Source organism: Lonchura striata, chromosome 8 (assembly GCF_046129695.1).
Source record: "Lonchura striata isolate bLonStr1 chromosome 8, bLonStr1.mat, whole genome shotgun sequence".
NCBI lineage: Eukaryota > Metazoa > Chordata > Aves > Passeriformes > Estrildidae > Lonchura > Lonchura striata.
This window is the reverse complement of record NC_134610.1, coordinates 27,263,095-27,287,053: the sequence shown is the minus strand read 5'-3', so window position 1 is coordinate 27,287,053 and position 23,959 is coordinate 27,263,095. Positions and strand designations below refer to the sequence as shown.

Below are 23,959 nucleotides of genomic sequence, written 5' to 3'. Positions count from 1 at the left end.
CTCTGGTGTTTGCTGCTTTGCAGTGCCTAACCTTGTGCTCTTACTCAGATTGTGGAACTGGTAGCAGTGGGAGGCTTTCAGCTGAGTTTGGACTGGACTAGGCTTTTGCTTCTAGCTCGATTCTAATGCCACAGCGCACAAAACAGCCTTGCCATGAGAGCCACCTCCATGCTGAGCATATTTTACAGTAAGTTACTGTTTAATGTAGTAAGGTGTCAGAATCCAGAGTTGGCATCAAGTGACCTGTTGGCCTAAGTGTCAGAATCTGAAAGGTTTAAAGGTCAGTGAGACTGACCTCCTGTCGAGCTCAGTAAGAGCAGGAGGACACTTGAGTTGCTTTAAAAGTTTACACCTAGGTGATTGTTCACTATTGCTTTTTACCAACTTGCTTTGCCTAATTTCTGTTCTCTTGACTGTACATTTCCTTAGTACTGACTGGATTACTCCCTCCTGGGGCCCTTGAGAAATTATCTCCAAGGGAAGAGGATAGTGCATTCCCATATTTTGATTTTTCTTCATATGTGTATACAGTGTCCCACATGTGAATATTGGTAAAACCTATTTTTAAAAGACCAGTAACTCATTGTCATCTGAAAGAGTGGCAATTCAAGTGAAAGAAAAATAAACATGTATGTAGACATTGGCTTTCTTAGCACTGCAAGCACTGTGCTATTATCCTAGTTAATTACTTTATCACACTGTTAAGCTGAATGTTTTGGAGTAGTGGAACTGAAATTTCAGAATCTCTGTTATGCATATCCATCAGATAGATTTTCAGAATTTATCTGCTGCCTTACAATTTCACTGTAACCTCACTCTTAAGAGATTTAATTATAAATTCCACGCAGATATTACACAATAACTTCTTATATTATCCATATGTAAGTTGTGAGATGTGTCACTTCTCGTAATCCTTCCTAAAAAAAAGAAAATCAAACTTAACTGTAATAACATTTATTCCTTCCTTATAGCTGCTACACCTGATTATTGCATTATTGAAAATTACTTTATTCCTTAAGTCACTTTCTCACAAGTGACCTTCTGCAGATAAATAAAATCTGTAACATAACTCAGCACAACAGGACCTCCTTGTGCTCTTCAGTACCAGCCAAGCTTTGATGTACTGGAGGCTCAGTGACAGATCCAGGACTAACAGGTGAGAGACTGCATTTCTCTTTTCTCTGATGATGTAAAGACATCTATTTTGTTAAAGAGCTGTATATTGTTTTGGTTAGTCTGAGGAGAGGGCAGTTTGTGGGAATGCTGCAGTTTTAGCTGTTTTGTCTAGTATCTGTACTTGTTTGGGAAGGTTATTCCAATGTACATTTTAACCACATTATGTGGCTGTGCTCTGATACTCTGTCAGAATCTTCATCTTTCATTTCATGTGTGTCTGTATTCTTGGATTTATATCTGCCAGTTTCTAGGAGTGTTTTACTGTTCATGGTAGTTACCAAGTAGCCAAAAGCTCTTGGGCCCATGTTCAACAGAACTCTGCTTTTATCTTCTCATTACAGAGACAACGACTTGCAATTCTCCTATTAAGGGACTTGTTGAGGGGCAGTGAAGGAATTTATGCCAGGGTAGGGCTTCCCTTCCAGGTCAGTCCTCTTTTATAAAAAGTCCCCTTAGTTAGCAAAGGAAAAACAGCTGTCTGACCTCGCTCAAACATAAACATGGAATTCCCACTGCTCTTTGTGCTTTTTCAGAAGTGGAAGCACATCTTAAAGGGGCAGTATTTTAAAGCAGGTTGAATCTATTTATCTTTCATGTAAGATTAAATTCAGAATAAGGGCAGAACCCAGCAAAATAAAGATCCAAAAACACAGCTGCAAAACTAAAAAGTGAAGGTTACTTAATGCAGTCAAGCTCTTTGAAAAATTTACATTAGTTAACCATGTGTGGGGAAAAAAGAAAATATAAAAACCCCAACACTTAATATGCTTGAAAATGTCTCCTTTAAAGAAAACCCACTGGTTCTGGAATTGGAATAACTTGCTGAACATGTGTTGGTTTGGTTTTGGTTTTTGGGTTTTTTTTTTAATGATCTCTGCTATAATGATTTATAATTTTACAAAGATTTGAAGTGAACCATTGTGACACCACTTGACAGTGCATCTTGTTCCAGTCACCAGGAAGGTTAGTGCTATCCATCTATCATAAAATGCTTCAATATCACTCTTAGCAGTTAATCAAAAATTAACAAGATTCTATGATATAAAAAACATGCTGGAAGTGCCTAATTAGATAAGTTAAAAGGCCATGTTTGCACCCCATCCAATTGAAAATAAATAAATAAAATCAAGTCCTTCTTTCTTTGCCTTCTTCACCATAGCTACTTTCTCATTTCATCTACTGAAATTCAAGGGGGTTGTGTTTGGTTCTTTCAACCACAAGCTAGTATGTCCACGACAAAGAGAAGACTCATTAATGCTGCTGTTATGCAAATGACACAAATGTTACTCAAAAAATACTTTGCTACCAAAATAATTAAGTAAACACTGAGGTAGTACAAACTCACAAAGTTCTGTAGAAATATTCTCAAAGCTTTTTATTGTATGTCTTTTCTCACTTAAATTATATTCTCTGATTCCATTATTATAGAAGCTTTCTAAATTCAAAGGTTGAAAGAAATCAGCTTTAGACAGCCTTGTAAAAAGATTTTAAGGTTCATGGTAAAGTGCTCAGCCGTTGAATAAATAGTGAAGTAAAAATCACACAGAAGTATTAAAAACTGTTTTTCAGTCAGATTATTATGAAAAACAAATTTCATAAACTTAGTCTCAATGAATTGCATGTTCAAAGAATATTATACTACATTATCCTGGTATCCTTGCATAACTTCTGCTTTGTCCTTTGTTCAGTGAAACTTTTTTGTTGAGATATGGGATTGTTGACCTTCAGGTTTATTTTTAAAGAAAAAACACTAGCTTAAATAATCTAAAGGTCAGGTGGTCTTCCATATACAAACCAATAGCAGAAAATTATAGTGCTCTACACCTTTATAGTGACTACTGTTCATGACAAAATGTCTCATTAAAAACATGTTACTACATGAAAATTTGGGGCTTTTTACTTGTGCAAATTATGTTTCAAGTCCTGATGGGTGGGAGAAAAACCTGAAAATGTTATGGCTTTAAATGATCTAGCAAATAAAACATTTAAAGAACCCTTCTGTAATTCTAATAGTCTCAGGAATTTTAAGAACTTGCTTTTTGGCAATGTCCGTGGTGTTCAAAGACAGCTGTATTTGCTGTGCTGGAGAAGCAAAAGTAGTCACAAAAACAGCATAAAAAAACCTGGCACCCAACTCTAAGCAAGGGTACAAAACAAAGCCAGGTTTTGTTCACTGATTTAAACAGCTAAAGGGCTCTTGAAAATCAGCGATCCAAACTTGCCTTTCCTCTGCTGATAGGAACATACAGCAACTCTTTGTTTCAGTATCATTATTCAACATTTGCCCTGCTACAAGAATGTCTCCTCCAGCCTGCCCAGAGGGAAGGAGGGAGACTTTTTCATTAAACCATGGCATATCGACCTCAACTTCTGTGCTTTGCTGCACACAAATTGAGGTTGTGCCCTCCTGATCTGAAAGGACCTGCAGAAGGACATGGAAGCCAGGTGTAACACAGACTGCAGCCCCAGAAAAGCCATCCCCTAGTGGTGTGACACAAAATGCCACAGTTGGACCAGCCTTGCCCCAGTGGCAGACCGCACCACAGTATTGTGTGTGTCTGTAAATGTGTGTGTCTCCAGAGAGAGCAGCCTTGTTACTCACACAGCACACTTCTTCCCTTCCTGTATTTCTGAATTTTCTCAGTGTACAAGCACAGGTGATCCCTTGCAATGCTTGTAAGAGCAAAAATGGTGATTTACCCTCACCAGAAGTGCCAGTAAGTGCATTCAATTTCCCGTGTCTCTGCAGGAAGCATATGTTGTACACTTGTGGCAAACTTCTGTCTAATAAAAGCTACTTGCTTTTTTCTATTCTTCCCCCTCCTTAAAGGTACAAATTGAGGTTCATTGTAGTTAAAGTTGATAAAGAGATCAACTTATGCTGTGCCAAGTACTCACTTTACAGTACAGCACAACAGAAATACAAATGAGAGTTACTGGAATGTTAAGCTGCATGTGCTTGAGTGATTTTTTTAAATCCATTTTTCTTCCTCCCTTCCCAACATCTAAAAACTTCTAGAGATAAAGCAAAAAACACATTTCAGTGCTCACTTAAAACAGTTTCTTCCTGTGCTTTTCATTATCTTTTTCATCACCATTTTCTACCTAATCTTGAATAAAGGATCACATGAGATAATGATCTCTTCTTCAACCATATAATGTAGAGCAGTCCAGTCTATCAGACTGAGTCAAACATTACCCATCCACTCTATCTTACGTGTAATACTTTCTGCAAATACAGCTGGTTCTTTCTTGTTTAACACTGTAGGAATTTCAACAGCAACAGTGTTCTGTTCTCTTGTTTTACTGGATGCAGAAGAAGGTGGCTGAGGTGGTGCCACAAGAAAAAGTGGAGTCCTTTTCAGCTTCACTGCACAGTTGTTCATAGGCTTCTTACTCCCCAGAGCTTGGAATGGCAATTGGCTCAGTGGCCCATTGCCAGCATTCTGCCTTCCACAGGGAGCCTGGGACTTGCTGGGCACTGATGTGCATGTTGTGGATGTGGTTTGAGAAGCTTCTTTGTGCACTATCAGACTTCCACTATGGGGTCGTTTAAGAATTGCTGCAGAATGTCAAGCATTGTAAGCAATTACCTTTAATGAAGATGAATTCTTGACTTTTATGTGGGTACTTGTTGAGGGACCTGAGAATCTAATTGGCTGGAGACCCACTTTACATGGTAAACAGCCTTCTACTTCAGTACAGTCAATTTATAGTCTGTAAAACAAAGAAGTTCCATTTTAAAAAATGAACTATATATGTACATTGTTCTTTTTATAACATTATTACAAAACAGACCATCTACAACAGCCTTTCACAAATAGGTTTAAATTATACTGGAAGAATAATAAATTATGGTTTTCCCAACAGTTCATGACTACAATCAGGGCTGCCTTTCTGTGAATAGAACGATCAATCTCTTCTGCCTCTCTTAGGTGACATTAAAAACTGTAGCAGTGAAGTGGCTGTAGGCTGGCTCAGATGATTGTGCCAGCAAAAGGCTGCTTTTAGGTTAACGTGGAGAATGGAGGTGTAATCACAAATATTGCCATAAAACTGCAGAGAGGAAATTTTAGAAATTCCTTCTAGAACACATCTCACAGATGTGATTTAACCTTTTAAAGTTTTCACTTAAATTTCTGGTTTAGCAGTCCATTTAACTTATACTGCTCTCTAGTTTTTCAAGTTACTCCTTGCCAGCCTGCTGTGAAATCTCAGCAGCCTAAAAAAACCGGTCATTTGCTTCTAGCGAGTTCAGTTGTGCAATTAAGAGCTCTATGATGCTTTATAAAAATGTAAATGAGACCAGAGAAATCTCAACATGGATAGGTATTTAAGGAACCTGAAATTATAGAGGGGGGGAAATGGCACTGTATTTGTTAATTAATTTTACGCCACCTATGCAAATCAGCATACTTTTTATAAACTGGAGGCATACGATGCAAACTGCCTCTCAGAGGGTGTTCTTTTAGAGTCTCACATTCAGTCAGCTCCTGAGGCACTCTCCAGTAGCTGACACCTGCATTTCATAGCAGCATTGTACTGATGAGCTGAGAGAACACAGCCATGCATGTTTACACCTGACTAAACACATGAATACATTTATTTTATTATGCAGAATTTCAGCTCTCAACCTGCTGACATGAGCATTGCTGACAGCCAGCACGCTGCTTCATTCATGTCAATTCCTGTCCCTTCTCTGGAACATCCCATAAAACATTTTCTTCCCTCCAAAGAGCCACTACTATTTTACAATGCTATGGAAGTTTATGCAGAGGTTTTTATTATGCTTAGTTGGCAAATATTTTTCTTATTTGTATATTAAAAAGTAATAATACTGAAATAAAAAATTATTACTCTACCACTTCCTTCCCAGGCATCAAAAGCATCCATCATCTTTTTCAGATCAGCTACTGAGTAATAGCTCCAGATGTATTGGATGTTATTTCCAGCTTCTCTAGGATTATTGTTTTAAAGGTAACAGTTATGTGATTAGTTAGCTAAGTCATTAAAAATGTACCATTGGTGAAATACATCATTCTTTTTACCAAATCCTAGCTATAAGGACTTAGCAGTAAATGTTTTACAAAGCCAAAAGGAAAATGTTACTCTGATTTTGTTTTTATTCAAAAAAGAGGTTTGAATTCTCCTGTGAATGCCTATTGCTAAAATTGGATATTCATGAAAGGATAGATTTTCATAGAAGAATAATTACAGAATTAATTATGTAAAACCTATTTTTCTAGAATACATAATAGGAGAACAGATACCTGATATGTTGCCAAATACCTTTGGAATAAATATTAATGTTCCCATCCTAAAATTAGGAAGATATGCATCCTAATTATAAAGATGGTGAAGTATCAAGAGCTCTATCTTAATCAAAAGATGCACAGTGACACTTCTGACACTGCATTGTGAGAGTGACAAAGACCACTGCTTCCAATTGTATGTACATGTCTACCAATAACTTCCAATTACAGCTGTACACGTTCTTTAAAGAATTAAAACCATTTCATCTCTGGTTCTCAGTGCTCAGCTGTCTTAGAAGACTGCACAAAAGTATTGCATGAATCACAACCAACTTTTCAAGTATTTCTGGAGGTTTTTCTGTATGGGGATTTATTCACTGTATTTAGTGTAAATATCAGAAAGTCATTTTAATAGTTGTTTTAATTGTATTTTTAAAATAATAAGTCAAGCAGAATAAGAACTTACAGCAACTCTATGCTAACCACCTTGTGTGTGCTCTCTCAAATTCTTAACCTCCAGGCTTAGTTTTTATCTTGTTTATTTGTTAAGTGTGGCCATTATATTTTCCAGATGCTTTGGGAGCTGCAAAGATGCCTTCCACAGATTTATAATACAATAATGCTGCATTATGCTAGATAGGATAATATTTTGGCATAGTTATTATATGTTTTTATTCTCACTTCAGAGTACTTTGATGTTTGACAGTCACCTTACCTTTTGTATGTGCTTTTACTATGAATTTTCATTCCTGGTGCCTTATTAATTGCATCAGCCCCATCAGCTCTTGTGGCATACACACCAATAATTTTACTTTCACAGCTTGCTCCAGAAGTGTTGATATAGAGCAGGACCCAAACTGTAGGCTTGATACAAACTAAATGGTAAGAATCTCAGGCTGTTCACTGCAACTGTGAAAGATGGTAGCAAAGTCCTGCTGTGTTATCCAAACTCCTTATGTTAAACATTTTGAGTATTTTAAACAGTTTTTATGTATGCAACAAGGAATTACTATTCTTCATCCATCATCACTTTTAACTGGACCTACTTTGGCAGGATTTCTAAGTCACAAACAAGTGTGAAATTTGACCCATGAATAGTTTTATTCAAACTTTTACATCAAGCCATGGTGGTGAAAAATGCAATTTTTAACTGTCTGAAACAAAGATTAGACCCAAATCTTTTTATCTAATGAACAGTGGGAATGAGATGCCTCTGGAGATTATACAGGTGCACAGACAGGACCCAAGACAAATGCCAAATACTCTGCCAACTTCAATTTTAGCTATTCTTGTATTTTTACTGAAGAAGTACGTTCGAAAGCCACAGTTTGGACAGGGACGTGGCACTGTATAAATGTGAGTGTTTGCAAGCACAAATAGACTTGTGGAATTCAGATAAACTACCTGTACGTATAAAGTCGTGCATGCAGAATTATTTTACAGCCTGGAATTAGAAGCTAACTGATGCTCAGCAGACTATATATATTATAAGAAAAGAGATATACTATAAAATGCATAAATATGTATAAAAGCATGTATTTGCCAAAGAGCTTCATGATCAGAATGTGATATTTAGAGCTTCAATATATTTACCAGATTCATCCACTTTTAAAGGAAAGCATCCACTAAACATGGAAGCCAGCATGGAATTCTTAAAGCAGCACAGAGCCTCATGACTGGCTGTGTAAACAGCTCACACATTCAGTCATGGAATATCCTGGACATCTTCAACCTTGCCCTCTTCCATTGCATTTGCCAGTGGTAATGTTCATTATGAGCTATTCAAACCTAAAACAGACACAGATAGAAGTAAAACTAATGCCAGCTACAGATTTAACATATCACATACAAGACTGAAGCAATAGCTCAGCTCTTGAACATCTGTAACAGGATACCACTTTAAAAACAGTTCTGGCGACCTAGTAATGCAGATAGCCAAATATTCTGTAACAATCGATGGCGTTCTACTTTGGTAGGAAACACAAAGCTTACTCTTTCGAGCCAAATGTGCAAGCAGAATTACGTGGTGAGGAAGTATGACCAAAGCTCTGGAAGGTCATCACAGGAAATCCTAAGCACAGTTCACAGCACTAATAATGCAGCTCTTTTTGAACCAATGGCTTCTTTAAAAGCCGATCCTTGATTGGGGCGGCTTTAACTTCCCGGGCACTGCGCGCCCCTCCCATGGCAGGGACGCTGCTCGGCCCGGAGCGCGGGGGCGGAGCCTGCGCGCCGCTGCTCCGCGCGATGGCAGCGGCCGGGCCGGGCCGGGCCGGGCCGGGCCGGGCCAGCAGCGGGGCGGGGACAGCAGCGGGGCGGGGACAGCAGCGGGGCAGCCCGTGCCCCGGCCGCGCCGCCCCTCCCGGAGTCCCTGCCGCGGCCAGCCGGGTGCAGGGGCCGGCGGGGCTCGGCTGCCGCTGCTCCCCGGCGCTGCCGCGGGGCTCCCTCAGGCGCGCTGCAAGTGTGGCTGACCCGCCTGCAGTCGGCTGCTCTGTAAGGCACAAACCGTGCTTAATGTGTTGTTGTTTTGGTTTTTTTTTTAATTACAACTGCGGGTTTACTCGGAGTATGTTTGATTCTATTGCTGCTTCAACTGTTTCCATAGTGAATGTTAGAATGGTTTGGCTTGAAAGGGATCTTGAAGATCATCTACTTCCAACCACCCCCCGCCTGGAACACGGGTAGGGCATCCGCAGCTTCCCTGGGCAACCTGTTCCAGTGCCTCACCACCCTCACAGAAAAGATTTTTTTTTTTCCTAATAGCTAATACAAACCTGTTCTGTATAAATACTATTGTTCATCCTTCCTGTACGGTCCTTTAAGGTGCTGGAAGGCTGCAGTTAGGTCACCCCAAAGCCTTCTCTTCTCCAGACTGAACAAACCCAATTCTCTCAGCCTTTCCTCAAAAGAGAGGTGCTCCATTCCTCCAATCTCCTGGTGGCCTCTGGAGTCACTCCACCAGGTCCCTGTCCCTCTGTGCTGGCCCCCAGAGCTGGATGCAGCGTTCCAGGTGGGGTCTCAGAGCAGAGGAGCAGAATCCCCTGCCTCGCCCTGCTGCCCACGGGGCTTTGGATGCAGCCCAGGACTGTTTGGCTTTCTGGGCTGGGAGCGCCCATTGCTGGGTCATGTCCAGCATCCCCTCCACCAGCTTCCCCCAGGTCCTTCTCTGCAGGGCAGCTCTCAATCTGAGAGCAGCTTGAGCTGACTCCTGACATGGTGCTGGGTTGATGGCAGATGATCTTGAAGGTCTCTTCCAACCTTGATGATTCTGTGATTCAGTAATGCAGGCAAGATGCCTCGCCCTCATACAGTCATTTAAAAAAGACATTCAGAAAGTGTCCTGCTAAATTCCTTGTCTGACATAGAGTTGAGTGGTCATCAAAATGCATGTAATGAACAATAGAAAGGTAAAGAAAATAGGTTCTTGTTACACTTTTGTCTCAGCCTCATTACACAAAGTTTATATATATGAAAAATACTTTTTTAAATGCAGCTGCATTTTCTTAAAAAAAAATTGCAACATTATGTCTAGTTTCCATTTAATTATCCTTTATTTGCTTACAAACTTTGGGGTTTTGGCCCAATCATGCAGTAAGAAATAATCCTTTTGGATACATACAACTTGCACATAGGAGTGCAAAAAACAGCACCAAACTCTGGATTTGTGCAGACTTTATGGAAGGTGTGAGCTGGTTATATGTTTAGAATGTATAATATACAATATATTATATAAAATACATAATATTTTATATTTCATATTTACTCTCGAGATAATTAAATATTAACAGTGTATTTTTATTGCTACCTGAAGTTCAGTAAAAGTCCACTTACTAAACTGTACATTGGACATATAAGAAATGTGCCTACATTGTATTTAAATAGTTTAGTCAGTTATATTTGCAATTCCTATTGATTTTCCTCTGGTATCATCCTAATTTTTTACTTCTAATTTCCTTTTGGCGGTGTTTTGTCACCAGTTTAAGGTATTTAAAACTTCAGCTACAGGCTCACTTGCAAAAGACCAAACAATATGTAACACACAGCAGCCAGCTACAGTTTCAGCTGTGTCACTTGCTTTATTGTTGTCTGTTACTATATTTTTATTTTTGAGATTACCTAAATATTCATGGACTACTGTGTTTTCGTTAATTTTAGGACCAAAAACTTTTAATTTAGACTTTCCTTCAGTCAAATGAAGAACATTAGAGGAAAGAGCCAAATAAATAATATAAATCATCATCTGATTCTAGTACAGGGATAATAAATTCTCTTTGAAATTGTGTAACTCTAAGTGATCACTTACTAATTAAAACTCACTTATTTTTATCTTAATGCAGATTTGCATTCAAATGGCAGTTCAGGCCATGTAGCAAAGCCATAAAGTAAACACATTTCATTTTTCTTGGCATCTAATCATGCTCCACTTGCGGCAAAGAGAAGGAATGGCATGCCAAGCACCAAGGCTCCCTGTGCTCCCTGGACAGTTCTTGACCAAGAGTGTGCCCAGAAGCCAGGTTTCTGATGCTTAATATCTAATGAATTAACACCAGTTACAGGCTGATAATTCATGGATGTTGGATTTACTGTAAAACAAGCGAAAATAAGTATACTAGATGAGTTTTGTGGAATAATGGTATCTAGTTTAACTGTATCTTTAGTAAGGATATGTTTTTCCTTACTCACTGGGAATAGCTCATGCATAGCAATTGCAACTTAAATGTGGCCATTGTTGTCAGACCTTACTGTGTAAGTACAGCTTTTGGTCTTTCTCACTCTAAAGCATTCACTTAATGAAGCTGCAGTTTTCCATGCTTCTTTTCACCTTTAAGCTGGCTTGGTTTTGCCTCAAAAGTCTGAACAATGTTCCTGTATTTCTGCATTGCGAGACCAGAATGCTGTACACAGTTTCAGTCAATACACGCGCACACACACACATATAAACAAACAATGCAATAGGTTTTGGACCTTCGATTTAACCATGTGAATTATCATTACAATTCAGGATTAGTACAGCATTTACTTGGCATAGAAGTGTGCAGCATAACCAGCAAAAGTGCCTTTTGAGCTGCATGTTTTGGGAAATGAACACAAGGATGTTTTTGTTTTGGTGTTTACTAGTTTCCCAATGAAGCCAGGCTTACATACTCATCCTCTGTATATTTGTGTTTCACTTCACTAATTTCAGTCAAATTTGAGGCATTAAGAAAGGGATTTTTTTTCATTAAGCTTGTGCAAGAAGTGGTGTGATTAGAGAAAGATAGGTTCTTAATACTATAATTTCAGCAAAAGCTGTATTATGAGCTCAAATCTTGTTGGCCCTAAAAAAATCCAGAAAGAGAGAAGCTGTTCTGCATAATCTACCCACCAGAAGTGCTTTTGTCATATCTCACACTGTATTAGGCACTACAGGATTCATTCTTCTCAGGCAAGAATATGTATGTATCTAGTTAGGTACAAGTTCAGTTCCCACATGATTAGAGCTTTCACAAGAGTCTTCCGTCACTACCTTTCATTTCTATTCAGTTTAAAGACCAGTCATGGGATGCCAAGTGACTGAAACTCGTAATTCTGCTTTTAATATACATTTAAGATATATAGGCTGTGAAACTTGGCACTGCTTTAAGTTCTTCCCTACTTTGAGTAGCTGGCAATTAGCTGGAGATTTGTACATGTGAAGTGTTCCAGTGTGGAAGTTCCTCAGCGAAGTGTAAAGGAAAGTATGACCATGGGTGGAAATGCAATACTTCACATTTTATTTTAAATTTATTGCCCACAGTAGTGACATAAACACTAAATGGAAGCAAATTGGTGATTGCCTCTCCTAGACTTGCAGCCATTGTGGAATTTGAGGAAATGAAAACTCATTGCTCGATCTGGAGGAAAACACTGCCTTGTGGAAAGGAGGAGGAGGTAAGTTTTATTTGACTGGTTTTCTGGTTTTAAAGGTATGTAAGGTTATTTGCTCTTTTATTTGGCCAGAGTTTTATAGTGGCTACAGTCACTTCCAAATTTCCTTGTAAGGGAAAACGTACTGAAGGTATATGATGTGTGCTGGATCAAAGCTGTATTTTAAAGGTTTTGCACCTTCAGGGCCACACCGAGAAACCCTGTCATACATCATTCACTAGAACAGGTAGAAGTGAGGGACTCTCCAGATGCTATTTAGAGCAGATTATGAAAATAGTAAGTTCATGAAGATACATTTTCACATAATGCTACTTATATTTCATGTGTGATTCCTTTGACTTACTTTATAGAATATTGTAATGTTGGCACAGAGCAAAGTAAGGTTTTTGTGATGATTACCGAAGTACAGAAACCGATGCTTTTTATTTCAACCTTCTGCATCTCTGTAAATCTTAAAAAAAACCCCATTAATTCAGTTTACTCTAAAATTACCAATTCCTGGGATCAAATTAAGAAATTAATGTCCATCTGAGCTAATGGTAGAACTCAGCACATGTAGCCAGTAAAAGAGAATGTATGTGAAGAGACTGTTAAAGGGCTTTTGGACTTAAAAGAGATTTTGGGGGAAAGCATTTAATTAGACTAAAGTACTTCCATGCAATTCACAATCCTAATATTACCTGAATCACATTAAAACCGGGCTTGCTCAAATTGTGTTGTCAGAAACTTCCTGCCCTTCCAAGTCTGTAGGCATGCAGGCAGCATATAATCTACTAGGCTGTAAATTTACCACGCTTGTTTTCCTAACTGCCCCGATTCCTGTCTATACATCGTTATTCCATGTACAGCTCAAAATCAGCCATAAAGAAACCTAACTTGCCGCTGAGAAGGAATTATGTGCTTTTCTCCCTTAAACCTACAGAAAACCTTTGAACTCTCCCGAAAAATCTCCGACAGCTAAGCGGACCACCTGAAGTCTTCCCCTCCCCTCACGGCGCACCGAGATCGACGCTAAGCGTTCGCATCTTTAACGCCCATTTCTTAAAAGTTTTAATTGCATGCTGTTAATGGTTGGTGCGGGACTGAGTTGGGAGGGTAGAGCTGAGGTGTTTTAGCGTGGCACAATTCTGTGTGATCCCCGCGCCGGGAATCCCGCCCGCCCCCGCAGCCCTCAGGGCCCTCAGGGCCAACGGCCGCGGGCGCGGCCGTTGGCCCTGAGGGCCCTGAGGGCTGCGGGGGCGGGCGGGGCGCGCTCGGTCTCTGCTTCTCTCTCCTTCCTCTTAATTTCGCACCGTTTGTAATGCATTTCATTTAAATGCGTCGATTTAAAGCCCTGGCAAAGCACAAGGCGGTCTGGTGGTATGGGTGAAGTGGAAGCTGGGGGTTTTTTTCCCATCTCGTGTAGTTAATGTGAGGGAATGGGCAAGCTGAAGTATCTGATGGTTGGAGGTTTAGTGGTTTGGTAATCAAGTGTTGTGCGTCTCTGTGTTAATGTCTCATTGTGTTGATTAATTCATTAATTTTTTAATTAACTGAGCAAAGATAAAAACTAAAATAATTCTTTCAACTTCAGACACAGAAATCCTCGTAAACTCAATTTGAAAATTGTCAAAAAGATGATTTTTTTGTTTGGATGTTCCCCTTGACGGTGTACAGATTCATTCTGAGGATGGATAAAGGCGCAGCTGCTAAATCATCATCTGCTATGTTCAACTCAAATGCTGCCAAAGGATGGATGAAGAAGAGAGATGGAGCATTACAAACTGCAAAATGGAATGCTTCTTTAGCTTCTAAAATCAAAACTAAATTAATAAGTAAGTCCTGTTAAAATAAAACTGAAGCCATATCCTGTACTTAGAATGTATATATGGCTTTAAAAGGAATTGTATTTAACATGATTAGCTGAAATTCTGCCTGTTACAACCATTCTGTAACAGATAAGTATAGGTAGGTTTTCATAAAGACAGTGGGAATATTTATTTTTAATAGAAAGGATTTTTTCTTTATGTTGTCAAAACTCAATTTTATTATGAGAATGTTTCAATGTTTTAATTTGTAAAATTTATATTTTTTAAAATATTTGTGAATATTTTTATGCCTGGGAAACTATCAATTTTTAAATATTTTCTTCTTAAAATAATCTTATGTTCAAAAATCCAGACTAGGGCAGAATCTATGCATGATATAAACTTGAAACAGAGTAGTCATCAGAATGACAGCTACATAAACTGTTTTATATTGGAAAGTATTAGGCTTTGCTGTTGTTGCACCAGAACCTACAGATAAAAATGTTGTCATATAGTGATAGTTCACACTGAGAGGGCCTAGAATTGAAGCTGTTGAAAATAACGTTATTTTGTCTCCTTTAGATAACTCATCTATGTTTAAAGTATCTTTACAACAAAATAACAAAGCATTAGCTGTGGCTTTGAGTGTTGAAAAAGAAAATTCTCGCAAGCTAAAGAATGAGAAGATTTTTCTTCAGAAGGAAGTCGAAAAACTGCAGCTTCATAATATCTCACTTCGTCAAAAACTAAGCTGTTTGGTATGCTGCAAATAATATTATTTATACTTAGAACAGCTAAACTAAGCTTTTATATTTTTTTAACTTAATATTACTTCTTAAAGTGGTGGCTTAAAATACATGCCTCAGATTTGTAAAGTTATATAATCCGACAGCATAATCTTTTTCTTTTTTAGCTTTTCTTTAACTATTTTGTCTATCAGTGTATATATCTATAGCTATTTTAGTCCCAGGTTCACCTTTATATTTGTAGGTATTGAAATGAGTTTGTGCTCAATTAAGTAAAAAAACAATGCAGCATAGACTCACCTTTTATATCTTGTCTCTTCTTACCTCTTAAAATATTTTTTTCTGTTATATGCAGAATAAAACTCTTATTGGAATAGATGCATTTTTGAATGAAAACCTTTTAACTGCAATAGAACTAAGCAGTCCTTCTGAGGTAAGATGTGTTTTCAACTTTACTGTATTGAACTCATTTTCCATGCTAAGATTTTCAAAGCATCAAATTGAGTACAATATTGAAATACTATTTGTGTTGTAAAACATTTACCCCAACTCCTTAAAACTTGGGATTAAACCAGTATATTAAAATAGATTTAATTTTACTGTACCGAAAATTTAGGATTTAATCTGGTTTCCAGAGTATCTAAAAGTTAAATATCAGTTAGCCTGAAAGAAGAACCATGTGGTTAAAAAAAAGCTTAGCACTAGAGTATGTAGTAAGCAAGTTACCTGCCTTCCTTGCTTAGTGCTGCAATAAATATCTTACATCTGGAAACTTAACCAGAAAACATAGTCCATGTTTGTCCTTGTGTCATGGAAAAAATACAGTGAATTTTAAAAAAGGAAAATACTGTGTTGTCTGTTCTCAACTTGCTTAGTGTTGCTCTGTGCTTCTATATGCATAATGTAGTTTGTATGAGTTATAGCTACATTTAGAAAGTCTGTACATTCCTTTGGGATAAAAGTAGGTTATGGTGAATTTTGTAACAAAATATTTTGGTTTAACTTTAATGCATGTGTTTGAATATCATGTGTCTTCCATCAGCACATGTATTTTTTTCCCATTCATTTTGTGGGGTTTTTCCCCTGTGGATATTTCCAATACTTAAAACATAAGAGAATATTTAACTATTTGTATTTCCCTGCTGTTCTTCTTTTGAAAGGATCTCCAGAGTTCCTTTCCCCTGTCAGCTGGCCCAAGCAGCCCTACTGCTGACAAGTTCAGGGGTGCACGTCGGTCAGCTCGGTAGGTGGTTGTGTGAAATGCCAGAGGTGGTTGGTGTCTGTGGCTTTCTCTTTCAGCTAATCTTTGTACATTGTCCTAGGTAGTTTTGAGGTAATGAGAAATCATTTCCTGTTTAATCCAGAAATTACTTGTTTGCAACTCAGAATTTAGAGAGAGAGCAGTAGACCAACTTGTGTTTGAGTAACTTGCTGCTTGTATCATGTGATCTCACCAGCCCCAGACAGGATCTGCTATCATCAAAAATACATTTGCCCCAAGACAGAACCCCCTATCATACTTGACTTCTTGTTTTCAGCTATTATACATTATTAAGGGAACATCTTGAACACTTGAATATCATGATAGAAAATGTAGTAAAAAGCTTCAAAGCAAAATTTTCTCTTTTCAGATCTGTAGAATTGCCAGCAAATCTTCCTTTCACTGCAACAGCAAATGCAGAGCAGCAGGGTAGCCCTTCTCTGGGCAAAGCATCAAATTCTTGCAAGTGTACCACTAATGTGACAGAGGAAGTACATTCAGATCAAGTCAAGTTTGCATCACTCTTGCCTTCTGGTACAAATAATCAAAAGTTAATTGAAATAGAACCAATGGTTGACAAGAATAGATTTTTGAAAGGTATGATGTATTTCTGTGTAAGAGATTTATTTTTCAAGCTCTCTGAGAATTAGTATTTAATAATTCATTACTCAATGTGCAATACAGAGGGTATAATAAGATTCTTAAATTGTAATAAACTAGTGAAAAATAAATGCTCATCCATAAATATAGGTGTCCTGACAATCATTTATAGAATAATATTCATTGAAATTACATAGCTAAGATAACCAAAAAATAGCTGAAGTTGTTATAGGAAAATAGTTTTGTTTATGTCCAATTCCTAAAGTCCAACTTCAGTAAATTGTTATATTAGCTTCAATTTACTAAATTTTTAAGGACCAACCATAGAATGTGTGTATTCCTTTTTTAAAAAAGTGTAATTTTTCCATACTTATGGTTCAGCCTTCAATAGTTTTAAGCAGATAGCGACACTCTTTTCTTTTCACCAGCTGCTGAATTTTTTCTCTTTGCAGGTAATCAACTGGGTGCAGAATTAGGTTGCAATAGTGCCTTTCTGACTCATGGAAAAAATACACAATCCTTAGAACAGTCTGAGGAGCCTACAGAAAAATATCATGGTAGTTTATTGCCATCCTATGAAAATGTGACTGAAAGAAAGAAAAATGCAGTACTTTGTAAGTCAAAAACTCAACCTAATATAAAGTATTTTGATAAAAAATGTAGGTCATTGAATCTGCCTCATCATGATATCAACAGGAGCAGCAACACCAATGATACGAATTTGCAGGAAGGTTCAAGGGACTTGTCTTGCCTAATACTTTCACCTCTTGAATTTAATGGTGAAAGTGAGAAAGATTTTGACAAGCTGCTTTTTACTAACGTGATGAAGCCTGAAGAGACTGTCTATGATGCTGATATGGAGTTGACTGCCAGTGATGCAAGTGAACTACTCACAGTTACAGCAAAAAGCAATTATAAATTGCACCAAAATAAAATTAATAATGCCAAGTCTGACAAAATATTACCAAATTTCAGAAAAGTAAAATATTCTAAGAAGGATAAAGAAAAAATTAAAAGCAAGACTGAAGTCCATTCAAATTTGCATGCAGAAGAAAGGCACTCTAGGGCTGACAATAATGAAACTTCAGAAACTACTGATTCACAAACTCAGCTATTCCAAAGTCAGACAGAACAGCTACCTACAGGAAATCCTGTAGAGCAACAGAATAGAACAAGGAGGACATACCAGGTTAATGTAATTAATCCAAGAAAACAAGAGACAAATAAAGGAACTTTGTCAGAAATGCCTGGAGAAGTGGAAAGCAGAATACAAAAAACCGACTCCTGCTCATCTGTTAACAAGATCCCACCAGAACTTTATTGTGCTGAAAATTTGGCATTCCAAGATAACATTTCTGATGTATTGCCTTTACAGGAAGGCTTTCTGAATACAAATGAGAAAGATAACAAACCAAAAATAAAGAGGAAAACTTCACAAAATCTTTCCAAAGCAAACACAGAAAAATCCTGTAGAGAGGAAAATGGCCAGAATGGAGACTATATTTCAAAAAAATCTCAAACAGAGATAAACCAGTGTGACAGCAGCAAGAGAAAACAAGATCAGAAGAGTATTATACAGAGAAAAAACAACAAAAAAAGTAGTTACAGACAAGGTAGAGAAACTGAAAATGACAGCCCTCCTAAAGTTAGTCAGAAAGTAGACCAAAAGAGCAGCCATTTTTCATCAGTCAGATGGAAGCATACATTGGCAAAGGCCAGCCGGAAAGCTTATGTAATACCAAAGGAAAATCTTACCCGGTTCTCAGTTTCTAAAACTGAAGAATTAAAAAATAAAGATTCATTGCTTGCAGAGGCTGGAAAGAAAATAACTGCAACTCAGCAAATGCAAGTAGCTTTAGTTACTCAGAATGGTGTAACTCTAAATACACCACAAGCTAAAGAACAGGCTGATGATGATGCTAACAGGTTAAAGAAAGTAGATTCCTCAGAAGTGGCAAATAAAACATGCCACATAAGTAATTTTCCTGATAAGCATGTAAAGCACAAACAGAGTTTTAGTTCTGATATTACTGACACCAGACGAGAAAAAAGTTATTTCAGGCATATTGCTCAGGAGTTTCAGAATATTTTGGATGACCAGGAAGTCCCTCATGAAATGAATTCCTCTGTGAGTAAGTCTAAGCCTGTGACTGAAGTTGTATGCTGTAAGGATACGCCATTTAAGGCAGATAGCTCTTCCCAGGAGCCCCCAGTGGAGCTCCCAGCTCTTGATAACCACAATGCTTCCATCAACTTCTCTATACTGAAAAGCTCTGAAATCCACAGGCAAAATGATCAGAATGAAGCCCTGGATGCTGAAAAAACAGAACAAAATATGGATCCTATTTCTACACAGAGTAACAAAAATACTTTGACACCTTGTCATGGTAAGTGTGTGGGCTAGAAAAAGCAAGGCATTTTGAATTATGTAGTGCCTGAAATAGTGGCAATATGTCTTCTCTTAATTCTGTCCCCTCATTGCTTGTTAAGAGCAGATAAAACAGGAGTGGAAAAGTGTAAGAAAGAAAATCACCAAAATCTTCTATATCGTGTATTAGTTACAATATCTTCTTAAATTGTGGTGACTAGTAGCCTTGTTACTTTTCCATATATCCCAAGATGATACTTAGTAGGGCAGATATAAGTAGTCTACATTCTTGAGAAGCAATTTTAGTTAAAGCATGTATTCATTTTTTTGAAGAATTCCATTATATTCAAAAAGTTGGGGATGGAAAGATAAAATAGCTTGAGCTTTTATCCAAGAGAAACAAGACAGAACTACACAGTTCCCTTCTTAAATGGAAAATATATCTGGACTTAAAGATTTCATTTTTGTTTCTTTAGAAACACTGCAACTCAACAGGAATTCTGGTATCTAAAAAGTATGTTGAGTAGGTTGTTCCATGTGCCAATTTTGATGTTACAATCTCTTTTTTAAATAAGATACATTAATAACATAAGAAAACTTTAATGTAGCTGGAGGATAGGCTTGAATTCTTCTATAATAAATGCAATTATTATAACGCAATGTAGTGGAGTTAATACAGTGGATTTGTGCTGAGTATCTTTAGTGTAGGAGCAGTAATCAATGTACCTGAATTAAGAAACACATATCAAAAATAATGATTAATTGAAGTTTACATAATGATTCAGGTAATACTTAAAATGAAGCATATAAACTGCTGTATTTACAGGGAGAAAAGCTTTCCAAGAACTGACAAATACTAGTATACAATGTCACACTTCTGCACCTAAATCCCCCCAAACGTTAGAAGGCTCAGCAGCACCACTGAGACGAGGCAGACCCACTATTTGCTACAAGGAACCAAATCTTCACAGGTAGGTACACACAAACTGGGCCTTTTGTTCTTGTCTTTTTCATGTATAACTAACCCCAGTAAAAATTGGTTATTAAACCCCTGAAGAAACAGTTGAGGTGTCACAAATCTCTTCTGCAAAGATACTTCAGTGTTGATATAAAGCTTCTCCAGTTAGTGAGGCAGAATTTCCAAGTGCCAAAGTAAGACAACAATAGTATTCTAATTCTAAAATACATACTGGACTACTAGAAAATAATAGTGAATCTTAATGTTTATCATGATATAAACCCCTTTAGAGATTAATAATTATTAATGTTATACTTAAAGGTAAACTACACCATAATAATGTTCTTGTAATCTTGTCAAATGGAAATGAAATTTATGTACTAATACTATATAATTCAGTAGTTTTATTCAACTAAGTGTATGTAATATAAAAAATCATTTAAGCTATATTAATTTGATAGTTATATTGGATATATTATTTTATAATTAATTTCCCTCTTATTGTTCTTAGCAAATTTAGTGGTGCAGGATTTTATAGATTATTAGAAGACAAGACATAAATTGTGAAAAAGCTTCTAAAATTTAAAACGGGATTTGAAACCCAAACTTCCATTAAGAAAACTAATCTATTTGCCCTTACATTAATGATCTAAATATAAATGGACCTTTAGGTTCACAATTTCTGAAAATATTCTGTGGGATTTTTGCCAGAAAGTTGTTGAGGTTTTTCTGTTTGGTTTGGATTTTTTTTAGTGTAATATTAATATAAGAACAGTTCCACTGTGTTGAGTGTGTGTTAGTAGGATGTGTATTTATGAGGTAAAGACAGTAGAAAGGCTTCCCTGGAACAGGGAAGAGAGTGAAACGATTATAACAACTTAATTTATGACAAATGTATAAAAAGCCTTTTTTTCTGGCCATACTGTAGCAGGAGGAGATAAATGCCCAAGCTGAAAAAAAAAGTTAGAGCACTGTTCTCATACAACCTCAAAATATTTTTTACTTCTGTGAGTAAGCTAACAACTGAAGCAGTGAAACTGAGCAAAAGTAGGAGCTAAAAAGTAATGTAGGAAGTCTTCACTTTACCACTGGCAATTCAGAAATATTTATGCCAGATAACTTATTAAAAAAATGGAAAGGGATTAGAATCACACTTTTATATTATTAATTGACTTATATGTTAAAATTCTGCAGTATTATATACTGACACATTACCACTCTTACCCCAAAATGGTAAGTTCTGTATTTCTGAGAAATGGTGACTAATAATAGAAAAAAATGTTGATGTCAATCAACATTTTAGACTATTGTCTCCTATTTATATTTTAGCTAGATTTACATTGTCCTCAATGGGTGCTGCTAAGTGTTTGGTTTAAATAAGTTTTGAATTTTGTTTTATAGAAATATCACATCCTAATATGATAGAGGTCACATATTTCTAGCATTATTTTGGAAAGCAGTAGTGTCTTGCTTTTTCAGACATACTTATTTTCCACAAATTTAATTTCTTTAGTGTATCAAGCTTTCATTAATGCTATTTACCATTTCAATTATTATGATTACATTACTGTTGTTGCATATGTGCTTGACGATATTCATACCTGATGTCATTTACTTCTTTACAGCAAATTAAGGAGAGGGGATCGATTTACAGATACACAATTCCTGAATTCTCCAGTCTACAAAGTAAAAAATAAAGGAAATTTTAAAAGCAAATCAAGATTTTATTGAGGAAGAGAGAATTGCCTTTATGGACAATACTTCTAAAATGGATACAATTGTTTATGTATATATGTAAATGTTTAGCAATATAGAGTATTTGTTGTTCTTTGATTAGTAAAGGTCTTTCACAGTGAAATTTTCTGGAGAAGAACCTCTATAAAAGGGGCACAGAATACTTTACTGAGGAATGCATATACAGGTTAGGCTCTCTCCTGTTTTGCATTTCTGGTCAGTAATTTATAACCTGTTCAAATGGTTTGCCGTACTTCTTAAAATGTTAGAAAAGATATGTTTTAATGAAAAATAAGAATAAACCAGCTTTGGGAATTGTACTGTGAGTTTTTCATGTTTATTTTGAGTGGAATAATTTCTCAGTGCTGGTTGGAATGGATACATGCATGCCAAATTTTTATGTATTTAGTAAAATAAACAGAGATAGTCTTTTTTTGATAGTTGACTTTTGGATTTGACAGAATCACACTGAGATTTTAATGAGGAAATCTCATTGAGAAATAGTGGAGGGAAGTCAAGTGCCCACAGTATGTGCCAGAGGCAGCAAGGAAAAAAAAAAGGCACTGCAGGAGGAATTCAGTAACAAATAGGATCTAGACAAAGCAACACCTTGAGTTTCCAACTGAGAGTGCCAGTGTGACAATTAACACAATAATGTCATACCATTCAGCTTTCAGGGTTTTCTACTGCTTCCCCTCTGCATTCCATAAGGTGCTGTCAGCTGACAGCTTTCTGGCAGTATCTGATTTGTAGATGCTGCCAGAGGCTTTCTACCCACACAGCTTTTACACATTACAATGGATAAGGTTCAGGTTGATTTTGCAACAGAGAGGCATTTTTGATGAGATAGAGATAAGTTAACTTATTTTGGTTGTAGATGGTGGTTCTTCATGCATATGCAGTAGATGTTACCAGTTTACACAGGCTTAAAAATTGATCAGACACATTAATGGAAGAAAAATCTATAAGGAATTACCAGAAACACCATTTCTGGCACAGGATGTTTTTGAATTGCAAATTTTTGAAGGCTGGAAGATGATTCTGAAAAAGCCTTACTATGTCTTTGACCAATTTTTTATACATTTTCCAAGGACATTCCCTTTTGACATTTTCAGAGACCAGTTCTTTGGTTATCTTGACCTTTTGTCTGATACAGCATGTATCTTTTTAAGAGGTGTAACTGATACTCTTAAAATATTCTTTAAAAGTATATTCTTAAAATATTCTTTAAAAGTATATTCTTAAAATATAATATATTCTTTTAAAAATTGTAATATATTCTTAAAAGCATTCTTTTAAATGTATTCTTTGTACTTCATTGTAGATTACATTGTAAGCTGGGAAGCTGATGGAGAAAATAGTCCTTTAACACTTGTTAAAGACAAGAAGGTGATTGGGAGCAGCTGGCATTGATTTGCAATCAGGAAATCAGGCTTTATGAACCTGATAGTCTTCTCCAACTAGCTGGGTGGGTGAGGGCAGAGCACTAGATGTTTGTCTTAATTATAGTAGGGCTTTTGACATTTTATCTGATTACATTCCACAGACAAACTGACAAAGTATGGATTCGTTAAGGGCACAGTGAGGTGAGTTGAAAAGCTGGAAGGTTGCGATTAGTGCCAAATGGTCCAGCTGGAGGCAAAACATTAGAGCTCCCTAGGGGTTCACACTGCTGCCAGCAGTGATTAACACATTCACTAACAACCTGTACGAGCCAGCGCACCCTACACAAGTCTGCGGTTGATGGGAAACTGGAAGGAGTGGCTGAAATACCCCGTGGTTCTGTCACCATTCAGAGGGATCTGGGCAAGTTGGAGAAATGTGCTGAGAGGAATCTCAAGTTCAATAGGAGGAACCTGCATCCTTCTGTGAGTTGCCAGAATTTCAGCTGTATATTTTGACAGAAAAGGGACTCGTATGTATCAAAACACACTCCTGGATATAACTTTTAGGTGTACCCATTCTACATGTAAGTCTGGAACTCTAACCATAAACACCAAGAGGTGTAAATGTATTATTTACAAACACTTAAGTAATACCACAGCTATTTTCTGCTGTGGTTATTTTGTTATTTTCTGTAGCCCTAAGGCAGCTTCCTCAAGATCTTGTAGGACTTTCCAGGTATTAATTTAGAGTTAAATGTGTCACTAGTGAGTTTATGAAGAGGACA

General features: G+C 37.0%; 2 protein-coding genes and 1 long non-coding RNA gene across 3 annotated transcripts in view; 1 reads left to right on the top strand and 2 right to left on the bottom strand.

Annotated features, from left to right (window-relative positions):
- Positions 1-4,364: 4,364 nt before the first annotated feature.
- Positions 4,365-11,308, bottom strand: KCTD18 (potassium channel tetramerization domain containing 18). The gene is given in 5 exon segments (XM_077785218.1): positions 4,365-4,887; positions 5,593-5,695; positions 6,039-6,133; positions 7,144-7,318; positions 11,251-11,308. Coding segments are annotated over 5 exon segments (954 nt in total).
- SGO2 (shugoshin 2) lies at positions 8,792-22,109 on the top strand. Its single transcript, XM_021555422.3, has 11 exons — positions 8,792-8,921; positions 12,205-12,338; positions 13,258-13,352; positions 13,992-14,149; positions 14,705-14,880; positions 15,224-15,301; positions 16,029-16,111; positions 16,500-16,726; positions 17,182-19,116; positions 19,924-20,068; positions 21,681-22,109. The coding sequence occupies exons 4-11, from the start codon at positions 14,005-14,007 to the stop codon at positions 21,784-21,786; spliced, it is 2,895 nt and encodes a 964-aa protein (XP_021411097.2). The 5' UTR covers positions 8,792-8,921; positions 12,205-12,338; positions 13,258-13,352; positions 13,992-14,004; the 3' UTR covers positions 21,787-22,109.
- The window catches only part of LOC116183854 (uncharacterized), a 75,647-nt gene continuing 65,670 nt past the window's right edge, over positions 13,983-23,959 (bottom strand). Inside the window, exon 4 of the long non-coding RNA XR_004148546.2 lies at positions 13,983-14,056. This is a non-coding gene — a long non-coding RNA (uncharacterized LOC116183854). The remainder of the gene's footprint in view (positions 14,057-23,959) is intronic.